At 36.0% G+C, this 24,931-nt stretch overlaps 1 protein-coding gene across 1 annotated transcript in view; it reads left to right on the top strand.

Moving 5' to 3' along the window:
• Positions 1-24,931, top strand: part of LOC121324194 (gamma-aminobutyric acid receptor subunit alpha-2) — a 73,438-nt gene that overhangs the window by 10,248 nt on the left and 38,259 nt on the right. Inside the window, exons 4-6 of the mRNA XM_041265783.1 lie at positions 6,720-6,787; positions 16,008-16,228; positions 17,672-17,754. Of these exons, the coding sequence (XP_041121717.1) occupies positions 6,720-6,787; positions 16,008-16,228; positions 17,672-17,754 (372 nt within the window). The remainder of the gene's footprint in view (positions 1-6,719; positions 6,788-16,007; positions 16,229-17,671; positions 17,755-24,931) is intronic.

Here is a 24,931-nt window from a genome sequence, read left to right as displayed (position 1 = left end):
GTTTATTAGTGTTTTATGTTGTATGTAGTGTGTTATTGTTGGTGTTTATGTATAAAATACACAGGATGTAAATATGGGTTACGAGCACAAGTGTTTAAAATGTATATTTGTATTTAGGCACGAGGATAATATGTGAGCACGGGGAATTGCACTTTTATTAATTCATGTGCAGTTGTACCAAGATTCCAACTGAATGATTGATTAGAAATCGGGTCTCGGTACAGCTGCATATAAACAGCATGTTTTCACGCACTCGGGGTTGTGTGTTTGTGAGTGGAGAAGGGGAGAGAGAAGGAGAGAGTCTGTTAACAATTGCTATTTTGTGCTGGAAGCTCCAGCACGGTACTTGTTTTCTGTCCATCCACTTTGTTCATTTGTCTGTTTGTCTGTCTATTTACTTTGGCCAACGCGCCCTTTATTTTCAGTCATGTGTTTTGTTTAAATCCTTTGTTTCTTATTATTTACAATAAAACTCTGGACACCGTAACGTCACAGATTCACCTACCATTCCTCATTGTTTGGAGTCTACATTTCTGATCTGACGTCACCCCTGCAAAGCCATCATGTTCACAAGTGGTGTCTGAAGTGGGACGACAGCGCCTCCAAGTGTCAGACCAGAAATACGGCAGGTTATTTATTTTTTTACAAAGGAGTGTTTTCGTTTTGTTTGGGAGAAAAAGAAAAGAAAGAAAAAAAAATGGGAAAAAGTGGTCGGAGAAAGCAGGAACCTCCCTAGAAGCATCCAGGGAAATTTGTGACGAGGACCTGGATGCATTTGTGGAGGCTTGGTAGAGCCAGGGAGGGGTTGGTTCCTGGAGTGGAGTGCTATGTGCATGGAGTGGCTGACTGCCCTCTCCCGGATACAGAAGAGGGGCAGTCTCCATGCCAGCGGCTGGAGCAAGAGTGCCTGGAGACCCAGGAGAGGAAAGTGAGGAGAAGAAGGCAGAGAGAGGAAAGGGTGAGGAGGAATCCGAAGGAGCCCGAACGTCCTACGCCTGAGTGGGAGGAGCCCGAACATCCTAAGCCCAAGAGGGAGGAGTCGTTGCGATCCTGTGTGCTATTTGATTGGCATTTTTACTATGTATGTGACCTGTGATTGGCTTAATGGGAATATCACTCATACAATGCAGACTGCACATGTTGAATATGTGCATGTTATATTAAAGAGGCGGGTTGTTTTGAAGAAGAATCCCAAAACAATACAGTACAATGCAATTTTAGAAACTAATAGGTGAGCCGAATGCATTCAAGGAGACAGGCTTTTTTTTTTTTTTTTACATCAGGCAAGGAATACATAATAAAAGTAAAAGATAAGCAGTGCAGTTTCGCTTTGCGTTGCCTCTGCCTGTTCCGTGCTGAGTGCCTATTCTGTTGATCGCTCATTTTCAGCCAGTTTAAGCCACCTTCACAATAAGCTACTGTCCAAAAGGTATGCCATGGTTAAGTCTCTGACATTATCGTGCACAATAAATGATCGCTCTCTATACGTGTAGCGTGCACGGAGTGGTGTGTAAATTAGCCAAATACTTTGCATGTAAATTAATGTGTTCTCTGTTAGTAAATGGGGCAGTAAATTTAGATTTATCACACCGGGTAGGCTCACTTCAATATGTGCGCACTAACTCCAGATTTAGTGCCCTTTCATAAATGAGGCCCACTGTCTGTATTTGAGGCCTCTAGATCTAATCCATTTCATTATGGCGGGATTCTTAACCCTTTGCGGTCCATTTATTCAGCGCCTATCAGGCAAGTCAGGTCCAATTTATTTTCACACGCGCTGTTTATTTTACATGAGCTGTTTAAAATTTTTTTTTCCCCCCCGAGTAAAACTGGTTTAAAGGGCATTGCAATACTAAGTGACATCAGTACTGCATCTTCAGCCAAGCCACACCCCTTGTTTGCTGTATTTTTCACATACCTCTTTATAGACGTGCATACTGATAAATCCTCTCCTGATCAATCGTTTTATCACCAAACTCCTCAATAATGCGATCCAAGTCATTATTGTATTACTAGAACATCTCAAAGAGCTGCAAATGTCTGTGATATTCTTTGAGCACTGGATGCAGAAGCAGTTACCTCCTTTGTTTATGTCTGCTTGTCTCTGTATGGTGCAGCTGCTAGGACTATTGCTCACACGCCCCTTTTTTTCCAGGTTTCAATCAGCTCCTATCGGTCTCACTCGGCCATTGAATGGTTCTCTCAGCTTTTTACGGAGAAAAAATGACTAGAGACATGTAATTTACATCTTTTCGATGATGTCGGACAGTGTCCAACATTGGACTGGAAAGGGAAAATCGCAATGTCAAACCTGGTCTGACATAGGACCCTAAAGGGTTAATGTTTCTTTATGGCCAAAGCATTTTCATAAATATATTCTGATTACTCTCCACACTTTTTACATTACTTATGGTCAGTCTCGTATTTTTTTCTTTTGCATTTTGTTGGATCTCCTTCTTATCACCCGGTGTCATGCTTTTGTAATGCTTTAGTAATGCCTTCCCCAGGTGTTCTGAAGTAGTGCTTTTGACAGTCAGTTTGTCATGGGTGAAAAGGGCAGAGGTAGGAATTCCTTTGATATTTTTGATATCCAATTTTAAGGCAGCAAGGTATCAAAACTTTCCAAGACACCGTTCTGCGACATGCCATATAAAGACTCACATGGGAGAAAATTTTTATTTTCCATTTCTGTTTCATGTCATAAAGTCATTGGCAATCCAATTTCTCAGATAGTTAACCATTTTCAAGATGATGGAAAACCTATCACCATAACGATATTGATAAAAACTTAAAATCACTGCCGGGTGAGTTGGGGTGCAAATATATTTGCATGAATTGAAGTTCGACATGCACTACTAGAAATAACATGACTGAAATATATGCAAACAGGCGTTGTGAGAAAAAAAGAAAAACATGAGAAAGTGGTTCTGACATTTTCCACTGATGCATGTGGCTGTCTTTTGAGGGAATTCCATGATTAACATACTCCTTTGTAAGGACCTACAGTATGCCTTCTGGTGAAATAGCAGCCAGTAAGATCAACCTCTATAGTATAATTATGGTAGAATGCCATTCTCCTACTTGAATAAATTATGAACATCACAGACTCTGCTGCCAGCCAGATCTTTTATTTAGTGTTTGATGAGCTGGGGTCTTATTGCATAAATGCAGTAGCTTTTCTCCATTTCAAAAAAAAAAAAAAAGAAAAAAAAAGAATACTTTGGCATTAAAACTAAAGTGTTTTACTTTAGCACAGCTCTGTGACTTGCAACCAACAAACAACCAACCCAAAACAAACTATTCCAAAACATAATGTAACTTTGCTGATAAGTACAAATGAATGGCAATTGCAATTGCCATTAAATAATATTTGTATTTTAAAAATGAAGACAAACTTTTTTTTTTTTGTACATACCTAGACATTTTGCTAATAAACCAGTTCCAAGGTGATAAATACACGCCTAGCAGGCATTCAAACATGGGGATTAACATCTGTTCAGCACTGGTGTGCATGGCAATCAAAGAAACAGTTTGTGTGAGAAATAAAAATGTCTGAAGAATACTAAACTAATATTGATTTCTGATGTGGGGTGTAATATCAGAATGCTGCCCCTTGGAACATGAAATAGTCATGGTGATGCTTTAGAAACCATAGTACAGATGAGTGATTTAGTTGACAAAACAGGACATTGTCCCAAGCCAATAGAAAATGCCAAGCTGTAGTGATTTTCTAGAAGCTTGAATCTGCCATTACGTAATGCATCTGTATTTCACACTTACTAAGTATTGTAAACAGGATTTAAAGGCCTGACGGTTATACAGTGCCACATCAAGGGTGGTATGTTGGCTCAGCAGGTTATGCGTACGACTGGGACATTATTTCCCGAGGGCCCTAAATTGAATTATCTATCTTATTGTCATTTGAAACTGGTGACAGAGCCAATCCTGTTAGGGCAGTTAAGTGATTATTGTGCAGTGGCAAAGGTCTGATGAATGGGAAGCCTGAAGACACTACATACTGTTAATCTGTCATATACTATATTAAAGGTTTGCAGGTTGTAATTTGAGGGTCAGCATTAAGTCTAATTGCAAAATAACACTCCATCAGAGAAACTCTAGTAAAGATACTGTTTAAAATGACAGCAAGAGTCTAATGTAAGTGTTATGGACCAGTTTTATGGTTTGATTTTTGTTCACAGGAACAGCAACCAACCAGAGACATTGAAGTAGGATAATACATGCCCAATTCAGAATGGTTTATATTCAAACAGTATTCAATCACAATTAATTTAATTTCACAATACCAGGTCATGTAAAGTGTTTTCCGTTAATTAATTTTGTATTACAAATTAATTATTGTATTGACATTGGATTCCAAACAGAGCCAAAATAACTCCTTCAAAATCAATGCCATGGAAAAATATGAAAAACAAACCCAAATCAATACAGGGTCCATTTTTATTTTAACACCCACTTTTTAGGTTGTTCGCTTGTTAACATTAAAAAAAAAAAAAAGTTGATTATGTTTTATTACTCGTTACCTAAAAATAAAAAAAAATAAAAATACTGTATTTAAACAGAAAAAAAGGCAGCTAAACATTAGGTCCTTAATTAAGGAATACCAACTCTAAGTTGATCATAAAGTGGCATGACATTTGTTTACTTTTAAAGATGGTGTAATGTTTAGCTAATGAGATCGGGTTTTATTTTCTTATCTTTTTTAAAAATTTATAAACAGTGTAATAATCCCTATTACTTCAAATTTAAGACACACTTTTTAAACCAATTTCATTTTCTCAAAAATGTCCTGCGTCTTAAATTTGAGTACTGTATATGTATTAAAATCACCAACAAAAGATATGACTGCCCGAGTAAACAACAACGTGACTGACTGTCAGTTAAAGGGTTCCTTAGTAGTTATTCTGCAGAGTAAATACTCCCCTCCTCGATGTAAACAAGGCAAGCTTTCGCTCAGCGCCCACCTGTGTAGCTATGGCTGTGATGCAGTAGCCACGAACTGGCGCTGCTGCGTTCTTTAAACAGGCATAGGATCCCTGGGCACTGCCCCCAGCCAATCAGGACCTCCTGATCAGCTCAGCTGAACCAGTGACAGGGTCTTCCCTGTCACAAAACGTCATTAACTTCCTGAGGAATTTGAAGAGAAGCTTTACATTTTCAGTATTTCATTATTAGGCTCAGTTCTAATCAGACACCCGTATTTTTCTACTTGCCAAGCAATATTGCAGTTCCCAAAAAGGGAGAAAAACATGTGTGAGTAATCACGACTGGAAATGAGAAGCAGCACATAACTGTAATGCTTAGAGTGACAGCATAGTTACAAATTGCCTCTATATGTATTTTTCTTATATGAGTAAATGCATCTTTATTTGATTTTTTATTTTTTCCTTAATTTGAGGGTGGGAAATTTGGCCTGGGTCTTAAATTCAAAGGAATACAGTGTGTGTGTGTGTGTGTGTGTGTGTGTGTGTGTGTGTGTGTGTGTCTATATATATATATATATATATATATATATATATATATATATATATATATATATATATATAGACACACACACACACACACACACACACATTAACACATAGTTAACAAAGAAATGAAGAACATTTTTAGTGTGCTAGTCATTCTTTTGTTCATAGTAATTAAATTAAAAGCAATGTCCTTAAAAAGGCATACAGGGTTTTTACTGGTTGCAAATATGAGTTTTGTGTTTTATGTCTTGTATGGTTATTTGACAAGTCCTCTTGTGCAATTTTGGCAAGAGGATGCAAATACTGTGAAACCATACACACAATGCATTTACTTTTTGTAAGTCACAACAAAGATTATGTCATGTGTTCGGATGTACTGGAATTTTGACAAATTCATGACATTTGTGACTTGTCAATGTTAATAGTGGCTGATGAAGAAACAAAGACAAGACAGCACTGCAATAAAAAAAAAAAAAAATGCTGTAATTTATTATTTTTTCTAGTTTACCTTTTAAACTTTTATGTTGTGTTGGAAGACATTTCATTACCTTGTAACGCGAGACATGTCAGTTCCGTAATATAGGGTGTTGTTGACACCTCAATCAAACAGGTGAGCTCAGAACAGTGCAATTCACCCTGTCATTCTTTCAGTGGGCCTAGATTCCAAAATGAGATCTGATAGCGTTGAATACAATCATTCAATGTTAGAATGTACTAGAAATCCCTTTTCAAAACAACTAGGGATTTCTTGGAACCTCATTATTGTAGCAATGTGTTTGTTTTAATGGGGATGGGCTTTAAATGTAGGTCATTTTGTGAGAATTAAAAAAAAAACATAAATAACTGAAGTCTGTATGCAGGCAGCCTTTGAAAAAAATTATGGTCTGTCCTTAGGAAGATCAGAACACTCTAATGTGAACAGGCATACAAATGATTACATTAATTTAATTAAGAAACTGAGGCATGTAATTGCACTAAATAGCCCAATAAAGTTACTAGAAGTAAAACATGCAAAAGAAACATGATTTATTTATGCAATGGATATTTAAAGCCTGAAATCCTGTAATGATAGTATGATGTTGCCATGGAAACAGTAGTGCTTTAGACTAGAGTAAGCATTGGATACCTTTTTAAGAAAGTGTAGGAGGTTTTGTGTTGCATCTCCCAAGGTATTATTTCAACCAAGTAGATTGTTGAATGTATTCTTTTTTTTAATGTGTTTTGTTTCAGACAGAGTAACAGAAGTGAAGACTGACATCTATGTTACCAGTTTTGGACCTGTTTCTGATACAGATATGGTGAGTGCACACTTACAGTACAGTAGAAACCTACAGTACAGTAGAAACCCCAGCAAGCTCTATTCCAGGGCACTACCAAATAGTAGATTATTCAGATACAGCCAACCTAAAAAACACAATTGATGGAAAACAAAACATTGAAAATATAAAGCAATCTGTAACTTGAATATTAAAAATGTTTACAATAAAATGAAACACACTGTTCACTGGTTTCTTACTGCCATGAAACCCTGGTTATTTTTATAGTTTTCTAATGTTTAAACCGCTAACAGAACTGCACTTTTCATGTAAATTATACATAGAAACGTATGAACTGTTTTTTGTTTTTTTTTGTAGAACGCTACAGTTTTCTGTTGTCTTTTTGCAATTTGAAAAGTCTTTCATGCAAAATGTTTCCTCTGCACCCACTGTCACCATGCACAGTAATGATTCACCAACAGCGATAGGCCTATTAGCATTAATTCCACTGTCACTATTTAATTAGGTAGCTACAAATAAACTTCTGTATTTTGAATCAATCATTCCACTTTGGGAGAAAAACTGATGAGGGGGTCCGGCTTGAGAACATGCAAAAGCTGTAATAAAAATCAAGCTCATAACACATTTTACTGTGTTTAACTGCTGTTGGAAAAGTCCTAACCTAATACATTTTAAGTCTAAGTTCAATCACACAAATACAACATGCTCACTGTATCAATCAAATGCAGGAGTACAGTAAAGTTACAATAGCTATAAACATGCATACCGTTGTTCAGAATCCATTTGGAGAGTAAAGCTGTTCATTCAGCTACAAACCTCTATCGTCTGATATGTCTTCAGTTAGTCATTGCTTTGTACAGTATTATTTGACAGCAGGACATATTTTATTTTTTGTGGACCCTCCTTACCTAGCATTATTTTCAATAATATCCACATTGAGACAAGCAATAACATCACATTGTCACTGCTTGTATGAGGATTCTTTTTTTTAATCGGGAAATCTGGTTTTTTTTTTTTTTTTTTTTTTTTAACTTTACCACCACAATGAATATTAACCCATTAGCGTTCAGGCAAAGTAAGGTAAATATTTATTGATGATGTTTTTGATAGGCTTCCTAATAATATGACGCAAAGTATTTGTGGTTGAGTCTATTGCATAACGTGGGGATTTGTTCAACAAATTCTTTATAAAATGAAAAATAGGTGATCTTTTTTTAATAATAATAATAATAATAATAATAATAATAATAATAATAATAATAATAATAATGTCCTTTACATACATTGATGTACAAATATATTTGAATGGTATGTGTTCACTATACCCTGTTCCGAGATCTACCTCAGGACCTTTTGCAACCCACAGTTTGTGAACCACTGATCTACATCACTTCTTTGGGAGCAGTATTACCCCCAGCAGGCTAAATACATCGAAACAACATTGATTCAACGTCGACGTTGAATTGACGTTGAAAATTGGTTAGATTTGCAAACGGAGTCAACACTGAATTGTTAACGTTGGTTCAATGTCGGTTTTCAACATCAGTTCCAATGTTGACAATTCAGTTGCTTCCATTTGAAAATCTAACCAATTTTCAATGCCACTTCAGCGTCGTTAAATCAACGTTGTTTCAATATATTTTGCCTGTAGGGATGTTTCCTTTTGTAAGCTGGGCTTTACGATGTTGGTTTGGCTCAAGTAGCTTTTCAGTAATGGCCCCAAGTTCGATTCAGAAGGAGGAAATTATGTCATCGTGCAAGGCATGCTAGGATGAATAAACAACAATTTCAACGATAAAAAAACAAAAATCTAAAATTGTTTCAAAATGTAGAAGTAAACAAATGTATAATATATTTAGCTACACAGATTGCAAACTGGTTCAGGTAAGTAAAATATAAGATTAAATATTAAAATATATCCGCTCAAATGTATTGGATAGCTGTGTCCAACTGTAAAGGAGCTAGATGGGCTAACTTCAGTTGCCACTTTCACTCTCAGAAGACAGTTTCAATTGGCTTGGGCACAAGTGGAATTAGATTAGTGCTCTCAACCTGACCCTAACCTAAGTAGGAAAAAAAACACTACCACGCAATGGACAGGATTTTCAAGAGATTGTAAATGAGAACTCCAGCGTTAATCAACAAATCGGTGTGTGGCATTGATTGTGGCATTTTCAAGTTATGCCTATTTTTTTAATTAAATAATCGTGCCACTTTGATTTCCAAAATTATGTTGATTTACGAAATAATATCCAGCAGTGCTTCTTGCAAGTATTTATTTTGTTTGCTTGGGAATTTAATTGCAAATCCCTGTTAATTGTCATAATTTATCAATAGTTTATTTGCACTTGGAAAAGGAGGATTTTAATTAAGTATGTAACTCACCTTGAAACAGAAGTTTAACAGAGTGGTTGTGACACCAATGATACAGACAGAGTGTACAGCACCAGAGTTAATTTCTTACAGACTACCTAGATAATTCAGTATGTGCAGGTGAAAATATTTTAGCTTTTTCTATACTTGTGGTTATGAATGAGATTTATTCACTTGCTTTAACCATTTGTACCTCATGGAATGTTTGTTGCATTACTAAAATGATATACCATTATTTGCACCCAGTGTAATGTTACTACTAAAAATGATCAATTCAATTGTAGCCTGAACTCTGGATATGTACATTATATGACAGCTGACCTCTACTGTTTGAAGCATTTTTATTTGAATTATGCAAATAAAAACTTAAGAGTAAATGATGAAATCATGGTATAGAAAACAGCATATTAGACATAGTTAGATATGACAATAAAGTTTCCTTAGGTGATTGCGGATTTGTAATGTGTCCTCGGCTTTTAACACCTGTGTCTAATCCACACAAGAATGAAGAAGAGGCGTACAATAGAACACACAGATCCACTAGAAATGTGGTCAACATCATTAACATTGATTATATTTTAATGTTGTGATATTTGTAATGTTGGCAGACTCCCCCCACACTTTATGTACAATGTACACTTTCACCTTCACATGTTTGTAGGCATATAAAATGTGCTTATAATACTGTGGGTTCAGTGGCTTCTTCAAATCATGTTGAGTTTATTTATTGCGGAGGCAAGTAAAACGTATCAGAGAAAATACAGTCGTTGAGACAGGAAGTGATGTATGTGACCCGTGACAGTTAAGCTTTTTAATGAGAAATGTGATAATTAACAACCTCATTGACTCAATTGCAAAGTATTAACAGATTGATTTTATTAATAACTGTTTTTCGGAAGCCCCCCAGGCCTTATTCCAAAATCAATCTGTTTAACACTAGAACCGCCATCTGCGTCAATTTGACATTTTGAGGTATACATATGTAAATAACTCTGCATTTGTGAATCTCATGCGCATGTCCATTCTTGACTTTTCCTAACGCTGTCTGAGTGGCAAATTTGCAAAAAATAACAGTTTTATAAGAACCACCTACCTAGAACCGCCAGATGGTCATTTTGAAGCATATTACAATACAGGTTTATTTCTTTTGTATAGCCTATAATAGTGTTATTTTAATATACAAGCCCCACCCCCCACTCCCTTCCTAGCCTGCACAGAAGTATGTATTTCAGTGGAATGTGGGGGTGGTGTGTTCTGGCTGTAATTCAATGGCACTGCGTCTGTGTTTACATCACAGCTCCTAGATGTAAACAAACCTTGGATTCATTTTTTTATATATAGACAATGTCACAGAATTGTTTTGATTTGAGGGAAATTAGAAGTATTTGCCCTGGCAACGAGGGCAACAAGGATTTGCCCACAACAATGGAGGTGTTACTGTTTCCCCATAGAAGCACTGTGCCACAGAGTCATGCAATAGAAATGGTAACATTATTATTATTATTATTATTATTATTATTATTATTATTATTATTATTATTATTATTATATTTGATGTAGCTGACACTACATAATATCCAAGAGCGACTTGCAAGTTCAATGAGGAGGTTGTGTCAGATGGCATTCTTGCACAATTCTGCTATATGCATCTATAGCCTTTTATGTTGCCATTTAAATAGTGTTTCTGCTATGATATGATGTTCATGAATAAAACTTTTTAGTTGTATCCAATAGTTTGTCTTTCATTTTCATATCGAAGCTGTTTAAAAAATGTAAACATCAAATTGATGTGCTTGGCGGTTCTAGGTAGTCAGAAATTATGGCAGTTAATCCTAAAACAGAAAAATTAATGTTAATGCTTATAGAACTAAAAAGTAAGACAATCCCAATGTCATTTTAGTTGTTTTGGGATGATTTAAATTATTCTGAGTCGTTCTGTGTTAGTAGCTTCCTTTCTTTATCTATGTCAGTCATTACCTGACTCTTGAGCCTCCCTGGACAGTCCCAAGTGCTCATTCTATTCAGGCCATGTGAAAATGTTGGCCAACCTACTTTCTCTCCATATAGTGTAGGTAGAGCCCCGTGTTTCTCGCAAATCCGAGATAGCACAAAATAAAAAGAAATGCAACATGTAAAACTAAGTAAAATCGAAATGCAAATATAAAATGAAATTGGGAGGTTTATTCAAAAAATACTTTAAATAAATACTTGCAATCATAGTTGTCAAGGCTCAGCTATTGTCATAGGCACAGCCTGAAGGGAAAAACAGAAGCTCTGACTAGCACTTTTGCAGATGTATAATTTGGAGTGAGTCATTTGCGAAGATAGATTCAAAGCATTAGCTGTTTATTCCTTTTCTTTTTGGTTAAAATACAGCTTGGTTGCTTATATTTTGTATTAGTATGCTAATTATTTGTTTTATTTCAAGTGGAGCACTTTGTACTGGAACAAATGCTGTTTTGGTTTTGATTGAATTTGAATGAATTCATCTGCTTTGCTTAGTGTTTAAATACTGAGAAACCCCAAGCTTGTTGTATACTGCTTCAGTGCAATGGGATTGAAATACAATTCCTATCGTTTTTTTATTTGTTTAGTTTTTAATAGGTGCATGTGCAATTATTATGACAGCCCCACAATAGTAGGGAAGTGTAAACATATATATTTTTATTTTATCTTATTGAATTTTTATAGAGGGCATGACCAGTATTTACTGTAAATAGGCAGTTAATTAAAGAGTAGGGGAACTGTACGTTGCTGTAACTGCCGCTAATGAGAAATAGAGGTAACTAAATTATTTATCTCTGCAAGATATGTTTGTCAAAATGTTAAAAATAAAAAAAGCGGATAATGTTTAATAAAAATATGTAGGTAGTTAATACATGATGTAGACCTATACTACTAGTATTGATATTCTAGTGAGTTGTTTTAAACTAAAATTATAAAAAATAAAAATAATTTCACAGGGCTGTAAGTATAGATTTATATGTAGGGCCTGCATCTGCATCCATGTAAAAGTTAGGCACAGCATACTGCGCAAAATTATGTTTCCTGTCAGTCCATCAAATGTATAGCTGTCATTTGTTTTTGTTTAAGAAACCTAATATTTCTAATGATATCATGTTTGAGTTAAAAGGAGGTTTTGTCTTTAAAAAAAAATAGATTAAAAATTGAGAAATTTGTAACTTGACTGCTGAATAGGTGTGAGGGGAAATTTCTAAACAATCCATATATGTCCGTTTCAACTAAGGAAGCAGTTCCCTTGTCCCACTAAAGGGACTTCTATAAAGGCGACACCAGTAGCAGCGGACCCTTGGGAGGTGACGGTGGCAGCAGCGGACCCTCGGGAGGCGAACCCTCGTACCCTGTAACTGGTAGCTCCCCAGGCGATGCAGAGCACCAGGCAACCCCAGGCAATGCGGAGCACCAGGCAACCTCAGGCGATGAAGAGCACCAGGCAACCCCAGGCAATGGATGGCAGGCATCCTTAGGCAGAGTGAAGCAGGGCAGGAGTAGTCCCTCCCATGGTAGTGGAGGTGTGAGCTGCAAGCAGTCCTCCCATGGCGGTGAAGGTGGAACCAGCAGGAATTCACACTCTGCTGATGGAGGTGTGAGCTGCAAGTAGTCCTCCCATGGCGGTGGAGGTGGAACCAGCAGGAATTCACACTCTGCTGATGGAGGTGTGAGCTGCAAGCAGTCCTCCCATGGCAGTGGATATGGTGAAGACAGGCAGCATCTGCTGCTGTACTCCTGGCGGTGGAGGTAGTTGAGATAGAGGCAGCTCCTGCTGCTCTGCTCCTGTTGGTGGAGACGGCAGTGATGGCTCCTCTCCTTCTGGCGCTGGAGACGGCAGCGATGGCTCCTCTCCCTCTAGCGCTGGAGATGGCAGCGATGGCTCCTCTCCCTCTGGCACTGGAGATGGCAGTGATGGCTTCTCTCCCTCTGGCACTGGAGATGGCAGTGATGGCTCCTCTCCTTTTGGTGCTGGAGATGACAGCAGCAGGGCCCCTCCCATAACAGCAGCCAGATAGTTGAACACCATGGCTGCGATGTCTGGGAGGGATGCTGGATGGTGTTGCTGTTCCCAGGCCTCCCAGCGCTCCCCATCTCGGGCCCACAGGAGATTGATTACAGCAGGGAGGGCCTCGTCGATATCCCTCTCAGGCTCCGTCAGCCAGTCCCAAATCCTCTCAGAGGAGAGTGGACCAGTCCGCCTCAGAGGATGCAGGTCCTCTCCCACAGGCACTTGGGACGGAAGCAGAGGCAGCTCCTGCTCCTCTCCTCGTGAGGGTGGTGGTGAAACCAGCAGGTATTCTCCCCTCTGCTGGTGGAGACTTGGGCTGCAAACCAGAGGACTTCCCTTTCTTGGGCTGTGGACGCTCGGTCTCCTCGTTCTTGGGCTATGGACTGACTCCTCATCCTCCGGTTCCTGCTCTGGGCAATTTCTTGCCCTCTCCTGCCATGGAAGGGGTTGGTCGGGTGCTATTTGCTCCATTCCTTACCTTTCAGGCAGGTGAGGTAGACGTCCAGTGTGGTAGAGACAGCGCAGGACCTGCAACCGGCCCTGCGCTGTTGCTGATGTGCTGGCTGCTGCTGGTGTTGCTGTTGCTGCTGCATTCTCTGGCCACTTCTTCCCATTTTTATTTTTTTCAAACAAAACAAAAAAAAAACACTGCTGTTCTTTTTAAAAATCCCAGTATTCCTGGTCTGACGCTAGGAGGCGCTATTATCCCATGATGACACCAACTGTGAAAGTGTGGCTTGCAGTGGTGACGTCCAACCAGAACAGAAACGAAAACACGGAATGGCGGTGAACCTGAGGCTCTACAGCGCTCAGTACTTTATTAAATAATAAAACAAAAGACAAAAGAACAAACACAAAACACCAAACAAAAAGGTACAAGGGCCAAACAAACAGACACTAACAACCAGTAAATTTACGTCTCTCCTCTGACACTCTCCGCCTGAGCGCAGAAAGCTGCAGGCTTTTATAGAGGTGACTACCTCCCGATTAGTAACAAATAATCAATGAATTAACTCGGGAGATGGTCACCTTCTGCACGAGGTTTTTATGAATGGGGATTTTAACCCCATCCATGTGACTATTATGAGACCGGCTTTTAATAAATCAGACGGCTTTCATCCGTCCACACAAAACACATATATATATATATATATATATATATATATATATATATATATATATATATATATATATATATATATAATATATATATATATATATATATAATACATATATTTACTCACAAACAGCGCGTGCACACACACACACACACACACACACACACCACCACACACACACACATACATATATATATATATATATATATATATATATATATATATATATATATATATATATATATATATATATATAGGTGCTGGACCCACAAAAGTGTTGGGGACACTCTGCAACACTGTCCTTTACTTATTTTTTGTTTTCAACTTTTGGTTAGCTATAAAGGTAGAGGAACAAACACTATGGACTTAAACCCTTCTTGCTGGCTGCAGAAGGGCAGCCTCCCGCATTATACACATTTACGTTCATCTGGATTTTTTTGTAAAATTCCATTCATATTTACTGTAGTGAACTACTGTGTGTTAAAACCCATTAATTATAACTAGTGCTGGGACAAACACAGGATTTTCATTAGCAGATATTTGTTCATAATTTAAATATTCGTTGGATATTCGTACAATTTCAAAAAGTAATACAGACATTATATTGTTCAGAATGCAGGCAGAGACAGCATAGCAGCAGGGGGGGCAAGGTATTTTTGTTGTTTCTAGCGAAACGAACATCTGATTTTTGTATCCAAATACATGTCAAAAAAATGTTTGTTTGAATATTCAGGTATTTGTCCCAGCACTAATTATAGCCAGGATGTGTCAACAGTCCTTTTGTTAGTTTGTATACTGTTATGTAATAGCTAGATTGCTTTTAGTATTGAAACAAATAAATGACTACAATGCCCAAACTGTCGACCAACAATCTCTATCTCCAAGCATGCATTTTATCACTGTTTGCATGTTAGTAACCCCAATCAGTATCATTACTATTATAGACAATGATATACAAATGAAACTAACTCACAAGTTATATATATATATACTATACTATATCTATATATATATATATATATATATATATATATATATATATATATATAATTGGAAAACAGTAAGGATTCTGGTGTTCACTGTTTTGAAGGCAGAGAGAGCAGTCAAATATGAAAAACATATTTTTTCTACTCAAATATACAGAGCAAACTGGTTATACAGGCCAAAAGAGCAGAGTAAAACAGACTGCACCTTTAGTAGTTCAGCTGCTGCACTGCCTTGACTGGATGCAAAGGTTGGACAACATTGTCACATGAAGCCCTAAATGCTTGTGGGCAAGTTGGTGAGATAAATGGGATCTGACATTAGCCAAGAGATGAAAACATGTGTGTGAAAGGGAAAGAATAACAGTAAAAATAGGTAGCACAGAAGCATTGAGCAAATATAAATGTATTACTATTATTATTATTATTATTATTACAGTGAGGTATACCATTATTTTCCTGAATCAATGCAGACTTGAGGGGTTACGTGCAGATGCCAGAGCGATTGCTTTTTGTACTTTGACATAACACACCAAAAGCATACTCAATGCAAACCCACAACCACTTGCATTGCAGTTTGTTATCGGATCACTGAGTTTTCTGTAACCTTTTAGGTTTTATAAATACAGTCGCACTTACCTAATGCTAAACTCACATTTACAAGCTAATTGTAAATTGGAATTGGAAATAATATGTAGAATTTCTTTTCTTCAAACAAAATACTGTTGTTTGATTTTAATTGGCAGGAATACACAATAGATGTTTTCTTCCGACAAAGCTGGAAAGACGAGAGATTAAAATTTAAAGGACCAATGAACATCCTCCGGTTAAACAACCTGATGGCCAGCAAAATCTGGACTCCTGACACATTCTTTCATAATGGGAAGAAATCTGTGGCACACAACATGACAATGCCAAATAAACTGCTAAGAATCCAAGATGATGGAACATTGCTGTATACGATGAGGTAAAAGTTCAAACATGTGACTCCACTCCATATCCAACTACTTCTGGTATGTGTGTATATTTATCAGCAACTTTTTATGATTTTTCCAGATAGAAATTACACCTAAACTGTGTACAGGCTTTTTCACTCATACACAGACAGCTTGATATCTCTGGAAAACACTTGCTAGATTAGATATACATATGCATAATTGTGTTTGTATTGTTCAGGCTCATGCTACAGTACATTCTCCAACCTGTTCACATTCCTCAATTCATCTATTAATGCTGAAAAAAGAAATAACATTACATTAATGGGTTAAGCGGATCAAATTTAAAAAAGCAAATAAATATTTAGATTTATATTATAAATCTATTTATAATATACTTATTTATCATTCTTATAAGACTGGAATTTTGGGGGCAAAATGATGAATCCATGGATCAAATAAAACTGAGTAACTACATCAATAGGATTATCATTAATTGCAGGAGCGTGACATGACTCTTTTGACTGACTGAGTGCAGTGACGGGGCCATTATAGTGTCAAGCAAATTCCCCCTGAACAAATAACCACATTGTTCTAGAAAAGTAATTTGACAGAAAAGAGAATCCCTGATGAGCATGAAAAAATGATCTAATTTAATACAGATGTTCTTAATTTAAAATGTCACAATATTTCATAATTTGAATGTATTAAATAGTTTAATTTTACTCTAAACAAAATGAAAGTGGAGGCTGCTATTTAAAATTATATTTGTTGATAATGTCACCTTTGCTGTACCTTACACAATAACTAAACTGTCTATTAATTAATTGAATATTTTATAACCTTTGAATTCATATATTATCTAATTTTGTATCTGTTATCCCATAATATGTTTTCATTATCATTTATTACTATAAAAATGAATGGCTGTTCTGCAGGTTTTATAATGTCATCAACATATTTTATCTTGACACTGTGTAATGATGTGCGCTGGTTATTCCTTCCCCTTTGAAACAGCAAGTAACACCCTTTCTGTTCAGAGGGAAGGAATAATCTGTGCATCATTACAGAACTCAGAGACAACGCCAAAGGAAGAATACACTAGTGATTTTATGAAACAAGCCAAATATCAATGAGTGCAGAAACAGTAGTAAATGATGAATAAGAATACATAGAATGGGATAATATCAAATACACAATTAAATGAAAATGTTGAGGGCACATTAAAATACCCTTATGTGCTCTTTACACTAATTCTTAATATCTGGCCTTAATTAGTTTCCTAATGTTTAGTTAGTATAGTTTTCTAATATGTTAGATTACACCTGTAGATATTTTACAAATTCTAAATATACATGTAGGATCCTAAAGGTTTTGATTGCATGTTTATTTATTTTTTACTGGATGCATCAGCCAATTCTCATTCTTCATCAGAGGGTGGATGTAATTTTAAAGGTAAAATAATTTCTTCGTAGACTGACTGTTCAGGCCGAATGCCCAATGCATCTTGAAGATTTTCCAATGGATGCCCATGCTTGTCCTTTGAAGTTTGGAAGCTGTAAGTATAAATTAGGAGCAAGACATATATATTTTTTTTTTTTGCCTGGGTATAAATCAACATCAGTAAATACAATACTACCTTAAGGATGTCTGTTTCACTATTATGGCAGTTTCTTCAGGTTGGACAGACCAACAACTACAGTATGTCATAAATGGTTAGAGTTTATGTGGTAAAAAAAAAAAAGGACAACTCAAAAGATTGTAGGTTTGTATTTTTTAGCATGTAGCATGTATTTTTTATTTAGCCTTGGAGCTGGTAAAAAATAATATGGATGGCTGGATAACATTTTTGGGTTGTTCTGTTTATGCTAAATCTGTATTTTATAGTTAATTTTACTGTGAGCATAAGTGTTTTATGTTGGGGCAATGTTTCATAACAAATTGTGAAATTGGACTGTTTTACTTATGCTCTAACATATGTTCTGACAATATCATTCTGGTTGGCAATATTGTTTTTGGTAGAGCTATTAAAAGCCACTAATGAGTGTGGTACTGTAGCAATTTCCAACCAGTATGAGGTTAGAAATCATATTACAAATGGTGTAAAACTACATTTTGTAAGAAGAAAAACAAACAAACAGCGAAGTGTAGCTTTTATTTTTTATATAATTTTGAGTGAAAACATGATTCTTTCCTGCTTCTCCCTCGTTTGTTCCTTGGGCACTGTTGAGGCTGCTGAGGTATACTCGGATACTTCTCTCCTCACTCATTTATTGCTTGCATTGTTTACATCTTCTATGCCATGGCTCAATTGATTATCATTGTCTTACCATAAAGATCACTCTGCCTCTTGAGGAAAGCTAATTTGCCTTTGAGCTTTGTCTGTATAATTTTGTTTCACATGTTGCGTAAAAAAATATCTGCATGTTTATTATGTGATAATAATTTACCACAGGCAGGTTGATATGCTGAGGTAACAAATTATTACCAATAGTGTGTTATTACGTAGGGGTGGGCAGCAATATTGATATTTTGATATGGTATTGACATCATTCAATATTGATAATAATTTCCATACCGCGATATCGTGGGATTAAACAAAAAATGCACATACACTCATACACTTTTTATTGCTAATACTGCTAATAATACAAACACAGTATAATCAAGTTTATTTTATATTAAGATACAACAAGCCCTGTACATACCAATCACTGTTAGTCTTGTAGGCAAACACCAAACACTAAAGTACTGTTTAACCATTGTATTCCATTGATTGGCGTTTAGGTACCAAAGGCTATTTCCATGCTGCATTAAACCCTATTGGCATTGTTTTGTGATATGCACATGCGTCAACGGTTCATTGCATTTTGTTCCTGTGATTACTTCCGCTGTTATTAATGTATTTTAAACATGTGAACTTTCGGTATTATAAATGAGATGTACTTTTAAAACATCAAAACACATCTCGAAATAATGCAAAATTCAGCATGACACCATACTTAATACTTTAGAGGTGTCGTGAGTTAGCATTTATACTCAGCAGCTGAAGATTCAATTACTTCCAGATTGGCTAGAAAATGAACATGGCCAAAGTCTTTGCGCAGTGAACTATAGAACTATTTTGGTTTTGAGGTGGCTGATGGTGGAATAGTAAAACAATATAACAATACTTTGTTTTTCTTCATGGATATTGTGAAGCAAACACCACTAAGTTGAAGTAAGTTGCTGCTTTTCATATGTAAATATTTGTTAACGTCTAGATATGTATATATGTTTAATATTGCAGTTGTGTTACAATATTTCTGTGTTTTTGGAAGATTTTGTTATTATCGATATCGGGATACGTGCACGACATTGATATACAATTTTCATATTATTGCCGACCCTTAGTTATTATTAATATGAAGAAAAATGATGCTCTGTGTTTCTAAAACATCTGTATATTGCTTTGTAACATTTACCTGCTTATACTTCCCAAGGCTAACAGAAAAGAGTTGGGTATGTGAAACATGTTCTGTGGGCCTTTTAAATTTGTTAAGATACAGAAGAAAGCATACAATTGAAGATAATTGTGCTGAACTATTGTTTGGTTGCTTTCAGTACTGTGTATAAGTGCAATAAACTGATGTAGTTGTCTTATGGAAAAATGGTACTGTATTGTACAAGAATACAATAGATGGGATTTATGACTGAGACAAATTGGCAGAATGTCGTGAGGTTTTCGTCCAGTAGTAGAGTGATAATAGCTTTTGCTGCTCCTATCTGACACATTTCTGTGGCTATAATCAGCTTCAGATTTAATAGCTTATTAACCTTTTACCCTTTGAAACTGTGGCAACAAGGTTCCCCCATTAGAAATAACAGCCAATATCATTTGCAAAAGTATATTTATGCAAATTTTAGCATTGTCATGCATGATATAGATTTAATTATTGTATATTTGAAATGAAGAGTCATACTTGTTACTCCTGCCAAACTGCAATAATGCGCCTCATCGGAATTAGTTAGTCATGTTTGGAAAATACATAAATAAACAATACAGATATTTGGGAAGTCATCATGGTTTGATATTTTTCTCTACTGGAAGATGTGCTCAAAATCCTTTTTTTTTCTTTTTTCACGTTGGTAAAAAAGGAGGTAATATCTGTCCAAAAACGTCAAGATACAATAAACTGGATTAGCCACAGTTGTGATGTCTACAATAGTTATAGAAAATAGGGATAACTTGCCCTTGATTTAGTCTTTTGGTCAGATATAATCTACAATGCATGAACTGATTATAAAACAGTATTCCAGTATATGCCTTAAATAAAATGTGAACTGGCAGTATCAATGTACCTGCCTAATATACCTATAAAAATTTGCATCTTTTATGTTACAGCATTGCAGTATACAGTAAATCAATCAAATATGTTAATGTGTGGTAGATTCAATTAGGAACACATTGTATTGAGAACAGTAAAAAAAAAACTAAACATTTCATAATGCACCACTGTTAAATGGATTAAAATAGTATTTGTGAATATTGACTATTGAATCCTTGTGTTTTCTCCTAGCCAATGGTTGCTTCACAACCATGGGGTCTATAGGATTCACTGCACTGAGAAGGTAGCACTGCCTGGCACAGCTTGATCTATTAATGCAAGCAAGCTATCAATCACAGCACAGGGAAACAGAGTGTGCTCTAACAGGGATCGACATTCTCATGATTAATGAACGACAGAACACATAGAACAATAAAAGAGAAACACAGGAGCTTAAGAGAGCTGGGAGTATGAGATTCATGGGAAGCCTACCAAAGTGACATTGAGGGATTCAGCTGGAATGGAAGAGAGTTTGATCTGTTGAAATTGTCACATAATAAATTGATGTATAAAAAAGTTAACAGCTTTACTTTCGTCAGAAATCGGCTGTTTTAAATTACTTTTGGCATCCAGAATGGTACATTCTTTTTCTATATTCTTGTGTAATCGTACCTGTGTCATGGGAAATAAGATAGCGTTTGCCTGTTTGAGCCTTTCTACGCATGCGCGAATCTTAGAACTTAAAGCCAGTGTTCTCTGTGGAGATTCATCTATAATGACAGAACACCATTTGTATTTTTTTGAGAAACGAAAACTGGTACTATTGCATTGCAGACAGTAATTTTTGTTTAAATATTTTGTCATCTTATTTGTTGAAGTGTTTTACAGATAGTATTTTTGGTTTAAAAAGGTGACATTTATCGTAATGTATATTTATGTTTAATTTGTATTTATAAATACATTTTATCGCTGTATTTGTTTTTTTTAATATACACATTTTAAAAACGTTATTTTGTCGGCATAATTTGTCTATGCATAGTTAAAATCACTACTTGCCAAATGTGTATTTCCTTTAAAAATTGTCGTTTGTGGACATGTCATATACTGTCCAGCAAATACTTGTTTATGTAGACTCACTTTAACAAAGTTATATTATTTTCATTGTAAGTTGTTCGGTGACTGAATCTTTTTAATAAATTGAGTGGGAAAGTGGGTACAAACGCCTTTCTTCATGTAGAGAATAATGTTTTTGACGTTGTAATCAAGTCTACGTGGGGTATCTAAACCTGTTAATATAGAAAACCTACACATTTTTTGTGGAAGATGGTGTTTTAAGGGGTATATATAATTTGAGAAATGCACAAAACGATTGGCTTCCTATACATACCGTCCTAAACTGTAGTTACATTATTTATATGAACATCTGTAATCCTAGTTGACATGGTGGATGTACTCGCACAGCACCAAATACTGTACTAATAATTCAGATAGCTCTCCAATTTAAAGTAGTACCCTGTGCAGATCTCTCATCCTCACTTCTACGATGAAAGTCCCCACTCACCAGTCGTTATATTTCAGGAACGATAAAACGACATATCACAGGTTATAATTTTTACTTGGTAGATTATTATGTGTGAGAATATACATACTTGTACGCAGATACACACACACACACACACACACGTATTTGGTCATATACATTTTAATAGTAAGCATCAAAAATGTCTGTTCTCAGTAATTAAAATAACATGGAATCATCCTTTGACTGTGTTACAATAAGCTATTGGTGAGATTTCTTTCATACTTATTAAATATTACATTTTTCATTCTTTTTGAAAATGTATGAAAGAGTATTTCATCGCTCGTTTTATTCCAGTGCAGTTCTAAATCTCTCGGAGTGAAGAATTTCACTGCTTGAAACAGGGAAACTGTCTATACAAGTTAAGTGTCTGATAGCTTGACCGGCATTTCAAAACTGGCTGATAGCTTGACCGCAGTATATAATTGCACATCAAAATAAATCACAAGACAAATGCGTAATGGTTTCTGATACAGTATGCCAACACATACAAATTATACATGGATTTATTTCTCTTTCACTGCATTATTTGTATGAAGAAAACCTAATATAAATATAAAGTGCTAAATAATTTCTGCTTACAAGTTTTGCAGGTACATGTACGACGAAAACCTAGAATATAAAGTAGCTAGTGATTAAATGTAACCTTTGTAAACTACGTTGCCTAAACTTATTATTAAATAATAATATGAAAAAACTTTATTAATATTACAATGATGTGTTTTCGATTTTTACCACCTGTAATGTAGCTTTTAATAAAGAGTCTGACAAAAGTTTTAAGAGTAAAATAATTTCCTAGACACATTGGAAAGATCGCAATAACAGTTTGTTCTGAATTAAAGTTCAGACAGAAAAACTTGACTGCTTAAAAGGCAAACGCCAGCTTATTTCCCAGCTAACTTATTTCCCAGCTAACTTATTTCCTGTGACACCGGCTTCATACTATAATTTTTTACATTTTGGAACTGGAACACCAAACGTAGAACTCCTGTAGAGTGTAGGCCAGTGCCAGTTTGGTTCAAGTAAAATCTTACTATTGGTCAGAATGCATCAAATTCCAGGAACAATTTGAAGAATCCATCTTACTGAGACAAAAATACACTTCCTGATTTTCTGTAATCTCGTTGTAGGGCCAATGAAACTCGGATTATCAAAGAATTCTCAGGCATTTCATGACAGATTTTCCCTAGTAATCTGAAAACATTTTAATCTGTTTATACATTTATTTATGAATATAAATGACAAATACATTATATAGAGATATACGTGCCTCCAGACTGTCGCTGATAAAAGCACTGACATCTCAGTATGAAGCTGAAATTCTGTAGCTCAAGCAATCCAATCTTTGTTTGTGGTTTCTTGACTAGCATAGCATTGACTACCGTATCATTGAATCCTGCTATTGGAAGGTTTTTTAATACAAAAGCCCTTCCCTTAATTATAATAGTTATAGCCTTTCTATGAAAATGGAATTGGTTTGGAGTTAAGAACCATATATCTTTTTACAAAAAACAAAAAATCAATATAACAGTACTGTACCTAGTTAAAAAATATACTTAAGTGCAATTAGAACATAAGAACATAAGAAAGTTTACAAACAAGAAGAGGCCATTTGGCCCATCTTGCTCGTTTGGTTGTTAGTAGCTTATGGATCCCAAAATCTCATCAAGCAGCTTCTTGAAGGATCCCAGGGTGTCAGTTTCAACAACATTACTGGGGAGTTGATTCCAGACCCTTACAATTCTCTGTGTAACAAAGTGCCTCCTATTTTCTGTTCTGAATGCCCCTTTGTCTAATCTCCATTTGTGACCCCTGATCCTTGTTTCTTTTTTCAGGCTGAAAAAGTCCCTTGGGTCGACACTGTCAGTACCTTTTAGAATTTTGAATGCTTGAATTAGGTCGCCACGTAGTCTTCTTTGTTCAAGACTGAACAGATTCAATTCTTTTAGCCTGTCTGCATATGACATGCCTTTTAAGCCTGGAATAATTCTGGTCACTCTTCTTTGCACTCTTTCTAGAGCAGCAATATCTTTTTTATAGCGAGGTGACCAGAACTGCACACAATATTCAAGATGAGGTCTTACTAGTGCATTGTACAGTTTTAACATTACTTCCCTTGATTTAAATTCAACACTTTTCACAATGTATCCGAGCATCTTGTTAGCCTTTTTTATAGCTTCCCCACATTGTCTAGATGAAGTCAACAAAAACTCCTTGGTCTTTTTCATAGATTCCTTCTCCAATTTCAGTATCTCCCATATGATATTTATAATGTACATTTTTATTTCCTGCGTGCAGTACCTTACACTTTTCTCTATTAAATGTCATTTGCCATGTGTCTGCCCAGTTCTGAATCTTGTCTAGATCATTTTGAATGACCTTTGCTGCTGCAACAGTGTTTGCCACTCCTCCTACTTTTGTGTCGTCTGCAAATTTAACAAGTTTGCTTACTATACCAGAATCTAAATCATTAATGTAGATTAGGAATAGCAGAGGACCTAATACTGATCCCTGTGGTACACCACTGGTTACCACACTCCATTCTGAGGTTTCTCCTCTAACCAGTACTTTCTGTTTTCTACATGTTAACCACTCCCTAATCCATGTACATGTGTTTCCTTGAATCCCAACTGCGTTCAGTTTGAGAATTAACCTTTTGTGCGGGACTTTGTCAAAAGCTTTCTGGAAATCTAAATAAACCATGTCATGTGCTTTGCAATTATCCATTATCGATGTTGCATCCTCGAAAAAATCAAGCAAGTTAGTTAGGCACAATCTCCCTTTCCTAAAACCATGTTGACTGTCTCCCAGTACCCTGTTACCATATAGGTAATTTTCCATTTTGGATC

This window comes from Polyodon spathula, chromosome 1 (assembly GCF_017654505.1).
Source record: "Polyodon spathula isolate WHYD16114869_AA chromosome 1, ASM1765450v1, whole genome shotgun sequence".
Lineage (NCBI taxonomy): Eukaryota > Metazoa > Chordata > Actinopteri > Acipenseriformes > Polyodontidae > Polyodon > Polyodon spathula.
Note: the sequence above shows the minus strand (reverse complement) of the source record. Positions and strands in the feature narration are given on the sequence as shown.